The sequence below is a fragment of the Heptranchias perlo genome, chromosome 22 (genome assembly GCF_035084215.1).
Source record: "Heptranchias perlo isolate sHepPer1 chromosome 22, sHepPer1.hap1, whole genome shotgun sequence".
Classification (NCBI taxonomy): domain Eukaryota; kingdom Metazoa; phylum Chordata; class Chondrichthyes; order Hexanchiformes; family Hexanchidae; genus Heptranchias; species Heptranchias perlo.
The window spans coordinates 41365526-41387069 of record NC_090346.1 but is presented as its reverse complement, the minus strand read 5'-3'; the positions used below and the strand labels follow the sequence as shown (position 1 = coordinate 41387069).

Sequence of the window (21544 nt, the reverse complement as noted above, 5' to 3'; positions counted from 1 at the left end):
GTGGGAGAGGGTTGACCACACTAAACTGGCAAGTCTATTGAAACTCCACAAGGATGGTTGGTGTTGGCAAAGGACATATCACACTGGCACAGTAGGAGGTGCTTAAGATTGATAACTAAGGCATGTTGTGGTGGTATAAAAGAATCTTTATCATGTATCTAACCTTGTACCTTAGACTGCCAATGGGTGATCTCTTTCTTAACCATTTAGTATTGACATTTTTCAATACCCCTCTACAAAAAACTTTTTTGAGTTTTTAAATTTTAAATGAGACAACTTTTATTAATTTTAGATGATCTTATCCAAGTATTCATTAAGGGTTACCAGGAAATTGTCCTTTTATCAAAGTAAGTTACTCCTAAGTTTTCTGGTAGCTGTTCACATATTTCAAACGTAAGAAACTTAGTACTAGTGAGTTTTTATGGTTAAGATGTTTCTGTGTTGGCCTGGAATGTATGTAAGAAAGCTACCTGTTCCAGATGGAGCTGTATTAGATATCTTAAATTCTCCAGTGAAGATGGGTGTAAAAACTACATAATATATCACAATTCATGGAAATTCTTTTTGTCATGTTAGGTTTGGCCCTATTGAGTACAAAGGCCCTCTTACAGCTGCCTACATTCATAATTTCATTCGACGAGTAATGAGTCCACTTCAATACATCTCAACTCTTTCTATCTTGCTGGACTTTCTATCGCATTATGAGGTAGGTACTATTTTTGTAATGGGGGGCGGGGGGAGTAAAGAAACTGGTTCTGTGTTCTATTTTTAGTGATGACAAGCTATCGATAACTGAGGTAGCTTCTGAATGCGTGTTAACTACAGTATCTCCTGGATGTGTAGATTTCTTCAGCCGACAGTTCAGTGCAGTAGTGAGGGAATGTTGCACTGTTAGCAATGTTAAATCAAATAGATGTTGAAGACTCCGTGGCATTATTTGAAGAGCAGAGTTCTCCTGGTATTGAGGCCAACATTCGTCCTCAAACACCACTAACAATAGACTAACCAGCAACCTACATACCCACAATGATTACACTTCACAAAGTAATTTACTTTTATAGTATCCTGAGTGATATGATAACGTGCCATGCAAATGGAACGTTTTTTTTCATACTGGTCAAGATGGATGAATCAGTATATTTTGTTTTGTTTCCAAAACAGTGATTTTAATTTATTCTACACCTTTTTAAAATGTTCATACTGGATGCTTTCCACCATGGTGCTGTACTGTTTACTATAGCTGGGTGGCATACTCGTGGAAACTAGAAATACGCACAGCTTATTTAGTCAGGAAATTTCACTAAAATAGGACTTTGTTAGCGATTTAAATAGAAGAGCAGTTTTCTGTGAATGTTTATCTTGCACTCTTCCAGGGCCAAAATTTAAAGGGAGAAAAAGTGCAAGAGTTTTGTGTAATTTCATCTTACAACAATAGTGTCAGATTGTCTGGGGACAGTAGAGTGATCTACCTCTCAAAAAAATTAATGACTGCTTTCTGTAAGTGGATGTTTTCCACTTTAAAACCTGACTTTACAATGTAATTTGCGTTTGAAATTTGATATTCGTGTTCTATGTGTTTATAAATAAAGTACTTGACATTTATATAGCGCCTTTCTCGACCTCTGGATGTCCCAAAGTGTTTTACAAGCAATTAAGTATTTTGAAGTGTAGCTACTGTTGTAATGGAGGAAACTGGTTGAAGGATAAATGTTGGCCAGAACATCAGGACAACTTCCCCGCTCTTCTTCGAATAGTGCCGTGGAATTTTTTTTACGTCCATCTGAGAGGGCAGACAAGGCAACAGTTTAATGTCTCATCTGAAAGATGGCACCTTCAATGGTGCAGCACTCCTTCAGTATTGCACTGGAGTGCCATCCTAGAATGTGTGCAAGTCTCTGAAATGGGACTTGAACCCATAATGTTCCTACTCTGAAGTGAGAGTGCTACCACTGAGCCAAAGCTGACACCCAATAGTTACCCAGGTTCTCAAAGTTTTCATTCAAAATGGGCTGGGGACAGCAGTTGTTCTCAAAAGTATGCCCAATTGTTCAGTGTGTGAATGGATGGTTGCATCCACAGGTATGACTGAATTTAAAAAATATACCTGCAACATTTTCGTTGAAATTGAATTTGCAATATAGATTTTGTTCTTCCGAAGTCGTTACTTTGTGATTCATCTAATCTCTTTTTTACTCTTTTCAATTGTGGATACACTATCGACCTTGGCCTGTCACCTTTTGTTTCACATTCTAATGGCAAAAGTGGGATGGTCAGTCACCAAACAGATGGCAGGATGTATGTGGCGACAGAGAATCTGGACCACAGCAAGTGGACACGCAAGTTCAAAACCAAGTTGCCCATTCACATTACAAATTTTGTACTTTTAATTTTTAAAAAATCAACAATTTTCCCCACCTTCTTCCTAGCGTACAGTTCTTTGAGCACTCTCTAGTACTTTGGCCAATTGGCCATTCTTCACATGTGGGCCTGAATAGTGTTAGCAAGCAATTTGATAATGTGGGGCATCACAGCCAAGCATGATCCTGTCCTTGCCCAATGTTCACAAACAAAAGCATTCCAGCAGGGTCAATGGATAAAAATTTGGGATGACTTGCCTCTTTTTTTTGTTTTTACCCTTGTGCACTCTTTCTTGACCACCCCCCAACTCCCGCCAAGCCTGAGGCTACTTGTTGTGCTCCAATGCTGTCCGGCCTATAGTTGGCTAACTTGGCACAAACCAAGTTTGTTTGACCCGTACCATATCACAAGTGTCAGCTTGGTTTAGTTGATAGCGCTCGCACCTCTGGATCAGAAAGTTTGGGTTCAAGCCCCACTTCAGGTCTTGGTTCATTCAGGCTGACGTTTCATTGCAGTACTGTGGGAATGTTGCAGTGTCTGTCAGAGGTGGATGTCTTTCGGGTGAAACATCTGCCTGTTCAGATGGATGTAAAAAGATTCCATGGCACAATTCGAAGAAGAGCTGGGAGTTCTCCTGATATCCTGGCCAACATTCCTCTCTTGATCAGCACTACCAAGAAACGGTTTAACTTGACAGTTATCTTGCTTGTGGGACCTTGGTGTGCACAAATTGGCTGTCATATATTTGGATGCATAACAACTACGTAACTTACTGGATGTGAAGCGATTTTCGGATGTCCCGCAGAGGTGATAGGGTGCTGTATAAATTTGAATTCTTTCTTGTGTGCAGTATACTAGGAATTCGTTGTTTGCCTGTCATATTTTAGCATATAATTTTGCAGATGTCAAATATCGGTAATTTTCTACTCACCTGGTTAGTCTGCACTACTTTTAGCAATTCATAGGGGCTTTCTCATAGGTTCTTTTTACAATTGTCTTTCTATTTATAGCTCTAATACAGGATTTTTTTCAAATAAACCTCAAAGCATTGAACATTAATTAGACTTTCAGTTTCTGGGTTCCTCCGCATGCTCCAGGTTATAATGGATATGATGGTATAATACGATAGGTCAGTAATCAGATAATTACTGACCTTTCCACAAGTATTCCATGTTGAATACATCCTGTATCCAATGATTTGCTGAATAGATTTTTTTAAATTTTGTAGGCCTAGCTATCAGTCTGCAGAATTGTAAAATTTAAGTGCTTCGGTATACATACTGTTCTTTAAAGTACGTGCATAATTTATAAATGTGCCATAATGGTCACATTATTAGTTTTAACTTTTTTTTTTAAAAAGTACTTCATATTGTTTAGCATTTTCTAATTTCCCTGTTGACCACAAGAGGGAGGTCGACCATTAATAAAGCAGCAAGATAAACCTGGATTTTTTTAAAAGTATTTTGTTAATCCTAAACTTGTGTAGTTATAATGGAGCTGGTTTTGTTCTGAATGAAATGTGCACCAGCTCATTGATGGAAGATTACTGAATTAGTTTGAAGTCTGTAAAATATGATTTGGATTTGATGTCTGTCCAAATGTGTTGCAAACTAAAATATGGTAATTATGTTAGTTTGTGCATGGCATGTCAGTCTTGATAGATTGAAAGATGTTGCCTGCTGGGATAATGAGCTTTCTGACCATACGGAGCTGACATTAAGCTCCAGAAAATATCCAGACAAGTTCCCCTCTCCCACCCTAGCCCTATTGTCAAGGAGGGTTTCCTCTATATTAACTTGTTGAGGATCTGATATCCCATAGAGGAATTGGACCCAAGCTAGGAAAACCTTTGTTTTTACCTCAGCCAGCATTGGCCAATGTCCCCAACAGCCTTTTTCAGTGCTGACACCTCCTCTGTGAGTCTTTAGCTCTTTTATCCAGAGGCTTTGAGGTCTATCTGAAGAGTTGGCTTTCATCTGGTGCATGTAGAGGCAGCAATACTTCATTTATAGCTCTGCCACTGAAACTCGAGTTGCTGTCAATGGCAGTGGTATAAATTGAAGGTATTAATGTATATAGGTTAGAGTAAGATTGGTTGTAGTAATGTTATTGAAATTTAGGAAAATGGGTTGCTCCATATATGAATGCTTCTTAGAAGAAAGTTAGGATCTAGATAACACCAGATACTAATGCACTACAAGAAAAATTGCACTTGTACAACTTTAAAGAGTATTGGCCAATACTTTTTTTTTGTGTGGTGCTTTTAATTGATTACAATTAATCTCACTGTTACTGCCAGTGTTTCCCTAGGTATTATACAGTTTATTGCAGACACTTATCAACTTTGGAAGAACAAAATTTGTAACCTGACTGTTCACTTACAGTGAAAATGTCACCAGTTTGCTCTATTACTCTGTAATGCTAGTGACAAAAACAGCTACATTGTGGGTGTGTGAAATTTCATAGTGACTATTATACTTCACTAAAATTCTAGTGACAGTACTTCAGAACTAGTGTTTTTTGTGATTTTAAATTTGTGTAACTGAGGATGCTGCCATTTCACTGGTAAGTGTTAATTAATCTGCTCTGTTGGGCTGATTGAACAGCTGAATCTAATTTGGTAGGAGTTTAAAAAGAAAGGTAGCAGGAAGAATACTGATTTGAGTGGCGAGCACATCACTGAGGTGGGAACAGAGTGAAAACTGTGCTTCAATAATGGGAATTTGGCTAGAGAGGGAAGGAAGAGTTTGATTGAAATTTAGATAAAGATTATAAACTTAACTGCAACTTAATTAACATTTATAGTAAAAATGGCAGCACAGGAAAGAACAGTGATGCGCAGTTCCTGCAGGATGTGCGAGTTTGAAATAGCAGATGTTCACTCAGACAAACACGTTTGTGGACAGTGTCTCCAACTGAGATTTCTTGTGCTCAAAATCTCAAAATTTGAGGTGGAATGGGAAACACATTAGGTATGGAATAGTGTTTCTGGAGCAACAGTTTTGAGGGTAGCCACCTTGCTGAGAGATAGGGAGGTGGCAGAGGAAGGAGTGGTGACTATCCACAGGCTAGGAAAAGTGAGGTGGGACAGGCTAAAGCAAAAACATCCAGAGCAAGTTACCTTCTCCTAAGTTTAAAGCAGTGGCTTCCTGTGGGGAGGTTGAGGACTCTGGGCAGGACCGTCAAATAGATTTACATTTCAACAAAATAACATGAAGTGGCTAGATTGGGGAGGGAAGATTGGCAATTCAGTTCAGAATGCAGTAGTAATAGGAGACTCCGTGGAGGGGTGGACACTATTTCTTGCAGTCCTGAGCAAGAGTCCTAGATGCTTTGTTGCTTCTCAGGTGCTAGGGACCTGTTTCAAAGTTACAGTGGCAGTGTGCTAGCAGCTCAAGAAAATGTTGTTATGCCCAACACCCCAACCTCCATGTCAAGTAATCCCCCTAAAGGAGTGAGGTGGCCATGATGACATTGTCCTGATGTTGAGTCAGAATTGACAATAATAGTAACTGATGCACTAGCTCAGGAGCCATGAATGCTGTGAAATATTAATAACACTTTCTTTCTAACCAATTTCTAATCGATTTCTAAAATATAGAATACATGCAAGTTTTAAAAGATGGAATTACTTTCATTTAATTTTTTTAAAACTGTTGCTTTGTCTGCATTATAGTGTTCATAGTCTTCAAGACCTGTTTTCCTATGTCTAACGTTTAATGCTATTGAGTTGTTCGTCCCAAATATGAATACAAACCACAGTTGGACATTAGGTAGTCTTGCCATTCTGATTAGGTGGTTATTGACAGCTTTGAAATAGAGTACAATCTACCCCTCTTAATTCTAAGTAGTGAGGTAATCCTGCCACTTTATAAATAGTTGGTGTGACCGCACTTACAATACTGCATACAGTTCTGATTGCTGCAGCTATTGAAAGGATACAGAAGACAGCAACCAGAATAATTGAGGGGTTGGAGAGATTGGATTATGAGGAGCAATTAAGTAAATTGAGCATGTCCTCTCTGGAAAGACAAGGTTGAAATGTGACGTGATATGGCTATTTTTAGGATTCTAAAGGAATTGGGTAATGTAGGTCATGACCAGCTGTTTCACCTGGTCCAGAACAGTAGAAACAAAGGACACGGCCTGCACTTGAAGGGGGGTAAATTCCAAACTAATCTGCAGAAAACATTATTTCAGTGAGCAAGTGGTAAATCTGTGGAACAGGCTCCATAGAGATGGTGGAAGCAGATAGTGTTGGTTCATTCAAATGCAAATCAGATTTCTTACAGAAAATATTTTGAGACACAGTATATGAGTCTTACCTCAAATCACAAGTGTAGCATGCTTGAGAGGAACAGGTGACTTTGGACTGATGGTTCCCAAAGCTTTCCATCACAGAGGGTTTCCTCACCTTTATTTCTGGGTCTGTTGTAGACTAATTGATCGCGATTCATTGCCATGGTTAGCCAACAACTCCCATTATCGTTGTATCATATAACTACCAAGATGATAGAAGCTGAACTGTTTTGATTAACCTATTTGCCAATGTACCATAATTAATTGAGTTGGCATTAGGGTGTTTTGAAAACTTACTGCAGTGATGAATTATAGTTTTTATACTGTGATAAATGGCTACTTTGAACATGCAGGTGGTGACCCTCCATCTCCATTTATGCAGGCAGATCAAGTTTAAGAAAAATGATTTAGGGGTTTCATGAGATGGCTGTATAAGTGTTAGTATAGCTTTAATTTCCAGTGAGGACTTCCTCAGACTTACTGGTATTTGTGAATGATAGCAGATATGTCCAAATAGACCAGACATTTGGATAAATTCAGCCACCTTATTTATTGGGATTCCATTTAACTTGTATAATTTCTGACACTAATCACGTCAGGGAAATAGTTGAAATTCTAATTTTGTTTACAAGTGCAAGGGGAGACAATGTTGTCGTAAAATTGCATAACTAAAAATCCCCCGCCCCCCACCAGCTGCAGAATTGCTTTTAATAAACTGGTGATCTCTGTCTGCGGGTTTTCACTTGGACCATGGGCACTTCTAATGCATATGTTGCAGCATCACCACGCTGCCAGGTGCACCACTAATAAAGAGCCGAGGGGTGGTAATGACTTTGCATCTAGACTGGAGCTTGGATTTGTCCTCCTGCTCACATAACTGCTACTGGAGGGATTTGTGGTGCTTTCACAGGCCCTGGCCCATTGCAGTAGCTGGTCACACAGCTTCTTCAGTGTGCCTTGTATGTCTGCTTGCTGCCACTCCCTCACCCTCTTTATCTTATTTTCCTTCTCTTGCTTTTTTGGCTTACTGTGCAGCACCTATCTCCTTTTTTTTTCCTCCTCTTCTTCCCAGCTTCTTCCCACTTCTAGTGGCCAGTTGCAAAGTGCAGTTGATACATCCAAGAGGAGGACATCTGTTCCCCTCAATTTCCACGCCCCCTCCGACTCCTTGCTGGGTAAGGGGCAGTAGTAGGAATTGAAGAGAGGAAAACTTAAAAAGTGGAGAGGAAGGTAGTGAAGAAGGGAATACAAAGCTTTAATCCTTTCTTTGTGAAATTGGCGTAGTTGCCCCACTACTTACTAAGAACCTGATGCAATTGTTCATTTAGTGTTTTGACAAGTTGAGTTGTGACGGTAGCCTCTATTTAAAGCAGCCACAATCTGCTCACCTTGTAGGAATCAGTCCTAACTAAATATAGATTTCTTATCGCCCCCTTTCCATACCTGTCTGTCCCTGGTTGAATTCTGGAGTCATTTGCTCTAATTTAAGTACAAAAATGGAAAAAAGTTGGGTTGGGGAAGGGGAACAAAAGAAAAGCTGGTTCAGGAAATTAGTCGTCAGGCACTGGAGTGTTGACAGTGTGCTGGTAACGGGTCACAGGTATTTCTGCTGCTGTTGATGTTGTGCTGTAATATAAAGTTGGTGAACTGCATTTCTTTGGCTGCTGTCAAGACCCAGATGCTGTTCGAGATGTGCAATATACAGTTGTAAACAATTTTACAACACCAAGTTATAGTCCAGCAATTTTATTTTAAATTCACAAGCTTTCGGAGATTTTCTCCTTCCTCAGGCAAATGTTTCAAGATCTCCTTGAAGCCTACGCATTTATACATATTGAACAATAATACATGGTGTTTACAGACTGCCCCTGCAACTGCCCGTTGCCAAGGCAATCACCGTGTTCAGACAGAGAGGTGTTACCTGCAGAACCTCCGAATACACATTCAACAAAAAAACAAACAGGGAAAAAAAACAGAGAAAAAAAAACACAGAGAGAGGCAGAAACATCCGGAAGGCAGAGAGAGCCAGCAAATGACCCATTATATTAAAAACAGATAACATTTGTTCGCTGGTGGGGTAACGTGTAGCGTGACATGAACCCAAGATCCCGGTTGAGGCCGTCCTCATGGGTGCGGAACTTGGCTATCAATTTCTGCTCGACGATTTTGCGTTGTCGTGTGTCTCGAAGGCCGCCTTGGAGTACGCTTACCCGAAGGTCGGTGGATGAATGTCCATGACTGCTGAAGTGTTCCCCGACTGGGAGGGAACCCTCCTGTTTGGCGATTGTTGCGCGGTGTCCGTTCATCCGTTGTCGCAGCGTCTGCATGGTCTCGCCAATGTACCATGCTCTGGGGCATCCTTTCCTGCAACGTATGAGGTAGACAACGTTGGCTGAGTCACAGGAGTATGAACCATGCACCTGGTGGGTGGTGACACCACCCACCAGGTGCATGGTTCATACTCCTGTGACTCAGCCAACGTTGTCTACCTCATACGTTGCAGGAAAGGATGCCCCAGAGCATGGTACATTGGCGAGACCATGCAGACGCTGCGACAACGGATGAACGGACACCGCGCAACAATCGCCAAACAGGAGGGTTCCCTCCCAGTCGGGGAACACTTCAGCAGTCATGGACATTCATCCACCGACCTTCGGGTAAGCGTACTCCAAGGCGGCCTTCGAGACACACGACAACGCAAAATCGTCGAGCAGAAATTGATAGCCAAGTTCCGCACCCATGAGGACGGCCTCAACCGGGATCTTGGGTTCATGTCACGCTACACGTTACCCCACCAGCGAACAAATGTTATCTGTTTTTAATATAATGGGTCATTTGCTGGCTCTCTCTGCCTTCCGGATGTTTCTGCCTCTCTCTGTGTTTTTTTTTCTCTGTTTTTTTTCCCTGTTTGTTTTTTTGTTGAATGTGTATTCGGAGGTTCTGCAGGTAACACCTCTCTGTCTGAACACGGTGATTGCCTTGGCAACGGGCAGTTGCAGGGGCAGTCTGTAAACACCATGTATTATTGTTCAATATGTATAAATGCGTAGGCTTCAAGGAGATCTTGAAACATTTGCCTGAGGAAGGAGAAAATCTCCGAAAGCTTGTGAATTTAAAATAAAATTGCTGGACTATAACTTGGTGTTGTAAAATTGTTTACAATTGTCAACCCCAGTCCATCACCGGCATCTCCACATCATGCAATATACAGGGCGCTGATAGTTACATAAAAAGAGCAGTGATCTGACATTATAGGTCTGGTCTTGAGTCCCACTCTGCTGATGTCCCAGCCTTAATATAAATGTAAATATTGGGTTTGGGTCCAAGATAAATATGACAGCTAAATGTAATTATTTTTATAACAGCATGGGGTCAAATTCCTTTTTTAATGAGAAAATGGCAGAATGCCTGTTTTTCTCCATAGTGGTACAATTTCTGAGTTCAATTTTATTTGCTTGTTGTTAATTATAGAGGCAAAATGAGCATTTCTGTCTTTTTTAAAATAGGAATTTTAACACCCCATGATCTTCCATATTTTACAAGGGTATGGCCAGCTTGATTGGGGGGTGGGGAGAAAATATCACCTGAGAATGTAGTTGCTTTGCTTTTAATACCATGGGGCTAATGGCATTTATGTGATTATCTTTTGTCCCTCTTTCATGTGCTGTATAAATATCTTCCCATGCTGAAGCCTATTTGTTTACTCGCCTTTTAAACCAGCTACTGTCCTGTGGTTCCCGCAATGATGAAGTCCATTAAAAGTGTTAGTTTTAAAAAAAATGCTGAAATTGTTAACAATAGTTTTTTTTTTCACTGTGCTTTTTTTTTCAATGCACCTGATGCATTTCGCAGCATGATTTAATCGCTTGCTTCACCTGCCTGCGACTCTCTGCCTGCACCCAAGTATGATTTGGCTTCAGAGGTGGGAGCTGATCTCCAGGACCGACTGCGCCTTTAGTAATGAGTCAAGAGAGGATGGAGGGTTGTGTGTTTTTAGAGATACCAAATGCCATCTTGAGGGGTCAGGGTCTAAGTTCACATGAAGACTTGCTCATGATTGACATCCTCTGCCCTACTGGAGAGCTGGACTCCTAATGTTCACGGGCATGTGCTTTCCAGCAGGATAATGAATGGGAATAAGAGCTCACACTTCTCCCCCTCCCTCCCCCCCCCCCCTCCCCACCCCACTGCCTTTCCCAACCTAGCTCAGTGTCACTGAAGCCAATTGTATCTATATGGCTGTGCTGTTAATTTTTTGTAAATTGTGGAAAAATGGAAGTTGCTTTTGAAATGGTCAGTTCTATTTAATTTAATGTAATATAACTGTAACATTTTTTATTTAAATTCAGTAGTTTCTAACTAGCGCATGTGGGCAAACCAGTCCCATTATCATTCATAATGAGTGATGCCTGGGCATAATGCATGAGTTATTAGCAGTTTTTGTTTATATAATATGGCTTCTTTTGAGGAGTTATTGCTGTGTAGACAGGGTCATATGAGTGTTATGTGCCAATCATGACAACCTTTATGTAGCAGTATGCCATCTGGCACCCTTTGTGGATGAATCATTTGACTTTAACAGATGTTAAATTACATTTGACAGAAACCGTAATAGTTGTATAAGTAACTGGAGATTCCCATGGTGTCAGGTGTTTTGGGTATGAGTTATGTGAACATATGGTGGCAGATGCTGATGAGCTTTCTCAAAAGTTTTCCAGTTGTCTTAATTTCATTTTCCCTCTTCAACACAGCCAGGTGTTCTTGGATTTTTTGAGTTCAGTGCCTCACCACAGCCTCCAGGTTACCTGACACTCTACATTACTGCATTGCATGCATTAAAAAGAGGTAAGACTTCTCGTTAGTTTTTGAGTGCTAGAGTAACAGGCCTATGCCAAAAGTAAACTATGCAATATAAACTTTCAATTTACTGTTGGGTGTAAGCATTCTAATTCATTGTAGAATCATATAGAATTTTACAGTACAGGAAGAGACCATTTGGCCCATCTTGCCTGCCCTTCCCCATTCCCTGCCCTTTCCCATAACCTTTTAATTTTTTTTCTTATATTTATCCACTTCCCTTTTTTTAAAAGCTATTTATCTTGTGGATATTGAAGTAGGAGATATTTTTCTATTTCAAAGACTATATAAAAGGATGATCCTTGCCTATTCCAATGTCTGTGATTTTGATTGGTTAGCAGCCAATCTGGAGGCCTATAATCTGATTCTAACTTTGAGCATGTGTTGCAAACTTTCTTATAACACTAGCAGAAGTGGTATGAAGATTCTGAGAATTATTTTACTATTAAACTGAAATGCTTTAAATTCAGACTTGGTGGCACATTAGTACATTAATAGGACATAATAGGGCTGCGTTCCTATAGTACATTCAAACTGGCTAACAATTGTTCCAAGTGTCAGAGAGCTTTGCTGCACAAGACTTGAAAATGCCAGTTCAAAGAAGGGGATCATTGAGACATCTTTTGGCTCTGTGCAGTTTTACAAGCTCTATAAACTGTACTTACAATTTAATGGGAAGTCTAGACAGCCTCTGGCTAATCATTAATTTTGTTAGAATGTCACAGGTGCATTTCTCCAAATGTTGATGTTGACTATAAGATTAATAAACTAATGACAACTGTAATTTGTGGGGCACTGAGGACTGCTGATATACTCGTGTAACAATACATCAGCAAGAGAAAGGGGAATCCTTGCAAAGTTTATGTTTTAGTCAATTAAAATGTAATTTATAACTAGTAGATATTTAGTGCAAAATTCAAAACCAGTACTGTAATTTTTGTTTAGGATTATAGCAGCAATTGCAATACCATTTGCAACATGCTCCCTTTCTCCTATTTAGTTGCATAATGTGCAGGAGATGCAAAGTTCTCTGACACTTGGAACAATTGTTAGCCAGTTTGAATGTACTATAGGAACGCAGCCCTATTATGTCCTATTAAAAATATCCACAGTTAAGAAACATTTGATTTCAAGCACTCCTGTTAATTTGACTTTACTGTCCTTTTTGTTATCTATACAGTAACCAATAGAAGACATTTTAAGTTGATGATGTGATGCAGCAAACATTACATGTTATATTTATTCAGCTTGTGAGTGAAATTAGTTTTTTTTTATTCAGCATCTTCTCTGTATTAATGAGTTAATGTTTTGCTGATCAGACATTGCCCATCTGATCCTCTTCCATGTGTGTGGGTATAGATAGGACCTCCCCCTTAGCTGTACTTCTGTTTTTGTTGTTCTCAACAATAGCTTCCACTTTCTGTAGTTCTGGCCTAGAGAAGACTGGTTTACTTTTTATTTGCTTTTTGAGCTGCAACTGTACTTGGTTTTTCTTGTCATTCAGTTTTATGACTGTTCAGTGTTCGTTTTTGTTTTTTCTACATTGTACTCTGATTGGAGAGTTGCTAAAATTTTACCTTGTACTTTTTAAAAGTGTAAAGAATACCATCTGAGATCCAATATTAACATTTCTGCTGCATATCTATGAAATTGAAGTGCTTTCTTGAGTTGGTATGGCTAAGCCACTCTTGCTTGGCTTGAATTAAGTATGCGTCGATATACATCGGGGCAGGAATTCCGCTTCTGTGCTCGCCAGCCCCCAATTTTTTTCCTACCATTAAAGTGAATGAGCAGAAAATCACAGGCCGGTGAGCACAGGAATGGAATTTCTACCCCAAAATCTTTACTTTGTCAGGCAGCATATTGTACCTCAGCTGTTGTGTTGCTGAATATAAAATAATCTTCAGTTTGACCAATTTGAAGACTGCCCTGATAGCTGAATGCTGGACTGTCTAATTCAAACTCTGCTCCACACTTAACTCCATAAAAACTGATAATGGAGCTCCCCTCCTGGTGATCTGGATATAAGGCATTGGTCAATATTGTACTAAGCCATGCCAAACAAGATTCCTGGTTTATGACTAATTAGCTGGGGTAGTATTTGGTGCATGACAATTGGCCTTTCCATCCTTGTTCCAGGAAGGCAATAATCAACATGGGCTTGTGCTTCTGATCACTATTTAATGATCCTGCTGGAGAATGCTTGTGTGGACATTGGGTGAGAACACAGATTCTACTGAAATGTTCTCCTCAGTCTTCAGCAAGCCCAGATAGTGAGTATTGCTATTCAGAATGTCCACTTGTGGTGAGGTATGCAAGCAAGATTTAACACCCTCAAAGAAAATTGGAAAAGAAAAACACTAATATTACAGTACCATTCGTAGCAACCACAGTCTGTTCCATTCTCCCATCGAAGGAGGAAATATGGTAGTGGGCAGGGACGATGGGGAAGAGAAATGGGGGAATATAAAGCTAAACTCACAACTATATAGGGGAAAAATGGGTGAAGATTAAAAATACGGTGGCTTAAATGTGGAAAATCAAATATGTTCCAAGGGAGCAACAAACATTTGTTATTTAATGTTGGGAATAACTGAAATTTGCCACTTGGAACTGCAAAAGTTAAGGCCACAAAATAAATGTATTTTTCTGTGTACCTTTTTTATTTATTGGATTGATCAAGTTGGAACATCAGCATGTTTTGACATTATTAAAGCCTGGTGTTAATTTGATGCCACCTTCCCTCATTAATAAAAATCACCTCAAAGGGAAGGGGAAAACATGTGTTTCTTTGAGCTACTTCTCTGGTACCATTTGTACCCTTGTGACAATAATGCACACGCTTATTGGTCTCTCACTGAAAGCAATACCTGCTATATAGATCATTATAAATCACTGCTTAGTTGAATGGAGCACTTTTTTTGAAGCAGTGTTTAAAGTTCATAACGTTTACATGTAAATTATGGAATTTGTTCTCTTGAATTTGGATTAATCTATGAAATGTATTGCTTTAATAGTATGATGTTTTGCAGGTTACTTTGCCTCTGCAGAGAATAGTACAGTCAATCATTTTATTATACCCCTGTCATTTTGATTCTAGCTTCAGATGAGTTGAACCCTCAGCCTGCCTGTACATGCCAGTAATGCTGTTTTGACATTGCTGGCCTATGCAAATATTCCACAACATTGAAAACTTTTGAATAACTACACATGCACAATCTGCGCAGTTCCATTGTGCTTGCGGTTCAGATCAGATGGGCTTGGCATCAATAGAACTGGCGCATACAATCAGTCCGAATTCTAATTTAAATAGAACATTAGAAACTACAGTGGGTTTGCTTGGAATTTGCACATTCCTTTATGAATGTTTGTTTCTAATGTCTAAACTGTCATGTCAGCACGTAGAATTACACTGAGGTCATTGATGCCTTACAACCCATTATGCTAGTTGTTCTCGTTAGTTAATGAAATGCACATGTCTGAGGTTTTTATTGCAAAAACTCTGAATTAAAACAATTTTTTGTATAAACTGGTGCTATGGTACTAGAATACATTTTATTTAGATGAGTAGAAGTGGCTTTCTGATCACACAAAGCTGTTTGATTAAAACTTAGAAATTGTCATCTCATCTCAAGTATCTTTGATTGTAAAATGCCCTAAATTTGAAATAAATTTTTGGGTAAAGCTGTGTGATGGTGTGAAAAAAATGACTCTCATTGATGCCCTAGAAGTACCTTTTCAGGGTTTGGGGTGTCATGCTTTTATATTAAAAAAAGTGGAATAGGTCCTCATTAAACATGTCATTGTAACTAGAAATTTCATAGTGAAAAAACAGTCTCATTACATTGAGCATTTTGATCCTAAGATGTTGTAGAATTAATTTTTGAGATCTGAATAAAACAAGACATAACTGTGATTTCAGATCATCAAGGAACAATTCGCTTTGGTGTGATAACTAGCAAGCAAGTGGCCGAAGAGATATCAGTAACCAGTCCTGGAACAATTTATATGCATAGGCATTTCAACTCTTCCTTAGTAAGTACCAGTTAATTTATAGCCAGTCTTCAATTATATGTATATTACTATAATTTTCTGAAATTAGTGTGTAAAGTACTGCTTTTGAAAATATTTATTTACTAGTTGGTTACTAAAGCTAAAGTGAAGAATGAACCATCAGATTTGGTGGTGGACTAAGGAACCAAGTCTGTTTGTTTCTTTTGAGATGAGAGTTGAACAAAGATTTAGGACCGAGAGCAGGAGAAACAGTTTTCATATGAAGGGTTGTGAAACTGTGGAATGCAGTACCAGAGTTCGTGATTGAAGCAGACACCATGCCAACATTTAAAAATAAGTTAGGTAGGTGGTTGAAGGAAAGGGGAATAAACATGGGATTGAGAGTACTGATCACATGAAGGATGAACACCAATATGGACTGGGTCGAATGGCCTATTGTAATTTCTATGGAGGCCTGAAAAATGATTGTCTTTCCAATATAGTTTGGTGTATGTAGCACATGTCGACACTGAATGGTAGGACATGGATTTACTCGCAGGGTGAGTTGTTAGATGCTCCCCTCCCTGAGAGTCAGGAAAGACTGGTGGATGAGTAACTCCCAAGGTGTACAAACCCTGCCTTTGAGCTTGCCTTTGGAAACTTGCTCCCAATTTCGTTGAGAATCTGATTGTGGCATGGGAGACCTAAAAGGCAAGAGAAAATACGTGTGCAATATATATAGAATTCAGATCTTTCTGTGCTGAGGGAAAGTTCATTGTCATTTTATTTTTTATTATATTTTGATCATTTGGATTTATCTACTTTTGCAAAGTAGGACCTATAACATCCTGAATCTTTGATCTTTCTTCCTTCTACAGGTCTTTCCTCACGGGGTCCTAAACTTCACCGCAGTGAATGTGTATAGCTGGGCCTTTGAGAACAGAGAGACTTTTATACATTGGTTGCGACCACATGGAGGCAAGAGCCTCCTCCTAAACAATGAACTGAAGAAAGGCCCAGCATTATTACTGTTTTTCCCCTTCAGCCCATTAGCTGATAAACAACCACTAATGGAGGAGGTGAGGACTAAAGACATGGAAATATGTGATTTGAATGTTGCAGTAGAGCTTTCGGGGTGGTGGAGGGGGGGGGCAGACTCCTCAAGCCCTCCGACACTTCCCTGTTCAGTTTCTGAAGTGCTTTCCAGCCACTTAATGTTAGCGTGATTCTTTTCTGCTAGCTGTTGCTACATTCCTATCAGATACAGCAAACTAGCTTGTCTTGAAGGCTTTTTCTGCAGGTTTATCATCTTTGAAACTGTAGATTTTTTGAGTTCATATCTTTTACTGTGTGACCTTGATGGCCAATATCTTCATCTGGGACTTGGGCATTTTGATAGTTGAGGGGTTTGGCTTATGGAAAATAAATAAGGTACCACATCTACCCATCGAGTTGGAATAGTAGAATAAGAAATTTGTATAGTGCAGCTGGAAATTTACCAGCCAGGATATTTTAAAGGGTTATTGCTCTTGTTTAGAGCAGGACACGATGGACAATAAGTAAACAGATTTGTGAAACTAGCCTTCCATTGGTACTGATATGCCTGCTCTATAAGGAGTATCTCAGAAGAAGATGGGAACGGTGTGATGGTGGTAACACCAGCTCAAGAGGGTAATACTGTAATACAAGGCGATGATTTGGCACACAACAAATTGTCTGTTTTTGATCATCCAAGTAGGTATGTTGAAATATTGGCAATTGTCCTACACCAAGCTATCTTTTTCTTTGTACCTCACCCACCCCCTGTAACAACAGACAAACCTTAAATCGGACAGTTTCAGCAACTTCCTTCCATTGTCATCAGTGTTTTACTATATCTGCTAAGTCCAGTTCATTTTCATTCGACATATTGAAAGGTTTTGAATGTGAAGCAGAAAATGTCAGCCCAACAGGATTCATTTGTGGCTTCCATTTTTAGAATGGCAAATGGGATTAACGCTGCTGTATTAATGTTCAGCAGGAAATATTCAAAATTTACCACTTCTTTGATCAAAAGCTAACTAAACTCTACATCCTGGCTGATTTTTTTTTCCATATCTGCTTAACCAAATGTAGAATTGATATGTTTGATATGACACTGATTACCCCCCCCCCCCCCCCCGACCTTTCATTTAAATGACTGTTGTTTAATTGCACAAAGTCTCCAATCCAATTTGTATTCAGCTGGTATCTCTCTCGCAAGTTCAAATGTCCATGAAATCATCAATTGTTAATGACCATACCTCTGCTCCACAGTAGTCTCAACCCTGCGACAGTGCTGTGCGTCTTTACGATATTTCTGACTTTTCCGTTTCTGAAAGTATACAATTTCATCATCTGGCTATCTCCAGTTCTACTATTCCAACCCTCTTGAGCTGGTGTTACCACCATCACACCGTTCCCATCTTCTTCTGAGATACTCCTTATAGAGCAGGCATATCAGTACCAATGGAAGGCTAGTTTCACAAATCTGTTTACTTATTGTCCATCGTGTCCTGCTCTAAACAAGAGCAATAACCCTTTAAAATATCCTGGCTGGTAAATTTCCAGCTGCACTATACAAATTTCTTATTCTACTATTCCAACTCGATGGGTAGATGTGGTACCTTATTTATTTTCCTTACTGGCCACTATAATTCAGAGCTCAAAAATTAAATGTAGAGGGAGTCCAGAAAATCTATTCAGTAATCCCTGCTAGATTGGCACAGTGCACCATTGGCAGAAACTGCAAACAGATCCAGTCGCTCAGTAGACTTGAACCAGTATCCAGTGGCCTAAAATACTTGTTCTTTTGCTTGATGCTTCAAGAAGTAGACGTGTGCAACCCAGGAGGTCATGAAACAATTTGATTCTTGGGCACTTCTCTTTAATCTACCCTTGTTTTCTTTACATTTTTGTAACCAAGTGTTTTGTATATACTACATATGGTATATGAAAAGGGGGCTGTTTAACTGAAGGATTTTATTGAACAGGTGGATTTTTTTTGAAGAGAAAATTCTCAGGAAATTATTCCACGCAACTTTTATATGCCAGGGTTTACAAAAAGTTAGTTCTCCACGTCATTTATAATAGCAGCACATGCATAGAAAAATGTTTCTTTGCAAGAGATAACTTTTATCTGAAGAATTGATGACATGCCATGACGATTTTATGATTTCAGCATTTGATTCCAAAAATTGGAAGCAGATTGTGTTGCAAGCACTAAAAATATATCCGTTTGCTATTCTTGTAACATCTAAATCTGTAAAAGCATGTCATTTTTGTTTCCTTTATTGATTTTAGTATAGAACCTCATTTACGTAATACATGTAACGAGAGGAAATGGTTTAACCTCGAGAAGGATACCACAAGCTTAGCACAATTCTACTTCAAAATTGTTGGCATAAGCAAATTTCATTATTTAAAAACTATTTTTGTGCTCTTCAAGGTGTTAGTGTTGAGCAATAGAACATTTCCCATATATGGGCACCCAGTGTATACCAAGCACCCCCAGGTTAGGCATTGCACAGTGAGATACAGTGTAAAACTTCCTCTTCTCTTGTCTCAACCTCAGAAGTGCACACTTTCCTGCACCAGTTTGACTTTTTTCTCATTCCCCACCTCAGCCTTCGTATGGTTGAATGAGATTGCTAAATTAAGAATGTCGTGGGTCCATGGCTATCAAAACTGTGTTAGCAACCGCCCAAACTTGTTCTGAGACAGACTTTTAATTTACATTAATCCAGCTTGGATTTGAACTTGAGTCTGAAGTTAAAGAGGATTGTCTAATCTACTTCAAACCCAGTCCCCTAAACGTGATACTTTTAATATTAAAGGTGTATGAACACCTTAAGAATATTTACTGCAAGATGTATACATTTTAATGTGGTATTTAATATAGTTTAAATACTCAAATTTGAAGTTGTATCTCTTTTGCAAGAGTGACTGAATGTGCTGGCATTGCTCAGAACAAGGGACTGCCTTGCAGTGTGCCTACCAGGTAGTAAGTACTTTGGGATATTGTACTACGTTAAAGGCGCTACATAAATGCAAGTTGTTGTAAGTTCCTGCAGAGTATTTGCTGAAACAAAATACTCAGCAGACTTAATTGCAATAAATTGGTATGGCCAACAATCCCATCCACTGTCTGACTGAGAATGAACACTTTGAAAGGGGACACTGTTGTCATGTGTCGTCCAGTGATCGACACTCACCAAATGAAAGTCTAAATGTATAAAAGGTTCCAGTGAGAAGCTATGAATGCACATGGTTTTTAAACAGACAGTGTATCTAGGAATATATACTGTATTTGTTACAGTTTGGGCTTCCACTACTTTCCCCCACCAGGACATCTTTTTTGTCAGCCTTTTGACACAGTTGACAACACCATCCTCCAATGCCTTTTCTCCGTCGTTGTGGGACTGCCTTATCTATCCACTCATAGCCTGAGAATCACCTGCAATTACTTCTCTTCCCGCTCCTGCACCATTACCTTTGGAGTCCCCAATGATCTGTCCTCGGCCCCCTCCCATTCCTCGTCTGCATGCTGCCCCTCGGTGACATCATCCAAAAACAAGACGTCAGGTTTCACATGTACGCTGATGACATCCAGCTCTACTGCACCACCACTTCTCTCGACCCCTCCACTGTCTCTGATTTGTCACGCTGCTTGTCCGACATCCAGCACTGGATGAGCAAAAATTTCCTCTGACTAAATATTGGGAAGACCAAAGCCATTGTCTTCGGTAGCCACCACAAACTCCGTTCCCTAGTCACCGATTCCATCCCTCTCCCTGACCACTGTGAGGCTGAATTGGAACGTTCGCAACCTTGCTGGCCTGTTTGACCCTGAGATGAGCTTCCAACCACATATCCGCTTGATCATCGAGACCACCTACTTCCATCTCCGTAACATTGTCCCTGCCTCGGCTCATCTGCTGCTGAAACCCTTATCCATGCCTTTGGGTCATCTCTCCTAATATCTCCTTATGTGGCTCGGTGTCAGATTTTGTTTGATCATGCTCCTGTGAAGTGCTTTGGGATGTTTTACTATGTTAAAGACACTATATAAATGCAAGTTGTTGTTACCTCGAGACTTGGCTATTCCAGTGCTCTCCTGGCTGGCCTTCCATCCTCCATAAACTTGAGCTTTGCTGCCCGTATCCTAACTCACACCAAGTCCCGTTCGCCCATCACCTGTGCTCGCTGACCTACATTGGCTCCTGGTCCGGCAGCGCATCTATTTTAAATTTCTTATCCTTGTTTTCAAATCACTCCACGGCCTCACCCCTCCCTATCTCTGTAACCCACTCCTGCCCTACAACCCTTTTGAGATCTCTGCAGTCCTCCAATTCTGACCTCTTGTGCATCCCCGATTTTAATCGCTCCACCATTGGTGGCCATGCCTTCAGCTGCATAGGCCCTAAACTCTGGATTTCCTTCCCTAAACCTCTGTGTCTCTCTACCTCTCTCCTCCTTTTTAAAAACCTACCTCTTTAACCAAGCTTTTGGTCACCTGTTAGCTCCTTACGTGGCTCAGTGTCAAATTTTGTTTGATAACACTCCTGTGAAGCACCTTAGGATGTTTTACTATGTTAAAGGCGCTATATAAGTTAGAGTTGGAGTTATTTCCGTAAGCAGACAATTTCCCTTGCAAGCTGAAATGTGCATCTTTATTCTTTGTTGCCCAGGCCGAGCAGTGAACCCCATTTGCAGTAGTTACTGGTGAAATATGTTTTTTGCCCAGTACGTCCCCTGTTGGTTCTGATAACTGAAAACTTTATGCCATTAATGCACTGAATACAAGACAAACTACTATCAGATTTATTTATCAACAAAATAATTTTGCCAGTATCTATTATGGAGCATGTACAGAAAGAGAAATATATATCATTTTTTAAAATAAAATTTCTACTTTTTTGGCATCTATTTAAATTTCTGTACTATTCATCCTGATCTCTTCTCCACACTTCTCAGATTTTCCATTTGGAAAATCGTGTTGCATTTTAAAAATGTGTCC

The 21544-nt window shown here is 39.7% G+C and overlaps 1 protein-coding gene across 4 annotated transcripts in view; it reads left to right on the top strand.

Moving 5' to 3' along the window:
• The window catches only part of txndc11 (thioredoxin domain containing 11), a 65098-nt gene that overhangs the window by 23511 nt on the left and 20043 nt on the right, over positions 1-21544 (top strand). For all 4 annotated transcript variants that reach the window (XM_068003357.1, XM_068003360.1, XM_068003359.1 and 1 more), the window contains 4 exons: positions 577-706; positions 11409-11502; positions 15437-15549; positions 16386-16586. In XM_068003357.1, coding sequence (XP_067859458.1) covers positions 577-706; positions 11409-11502; positions 15437-15549; positions 16386-16586 — 538 coding nt within the window. The remainder of the gene's footprint in view (positions 1-576; positions 707-11408; positions 11503-15436; positions 15550-16385; positions 16587-21544) is intronic.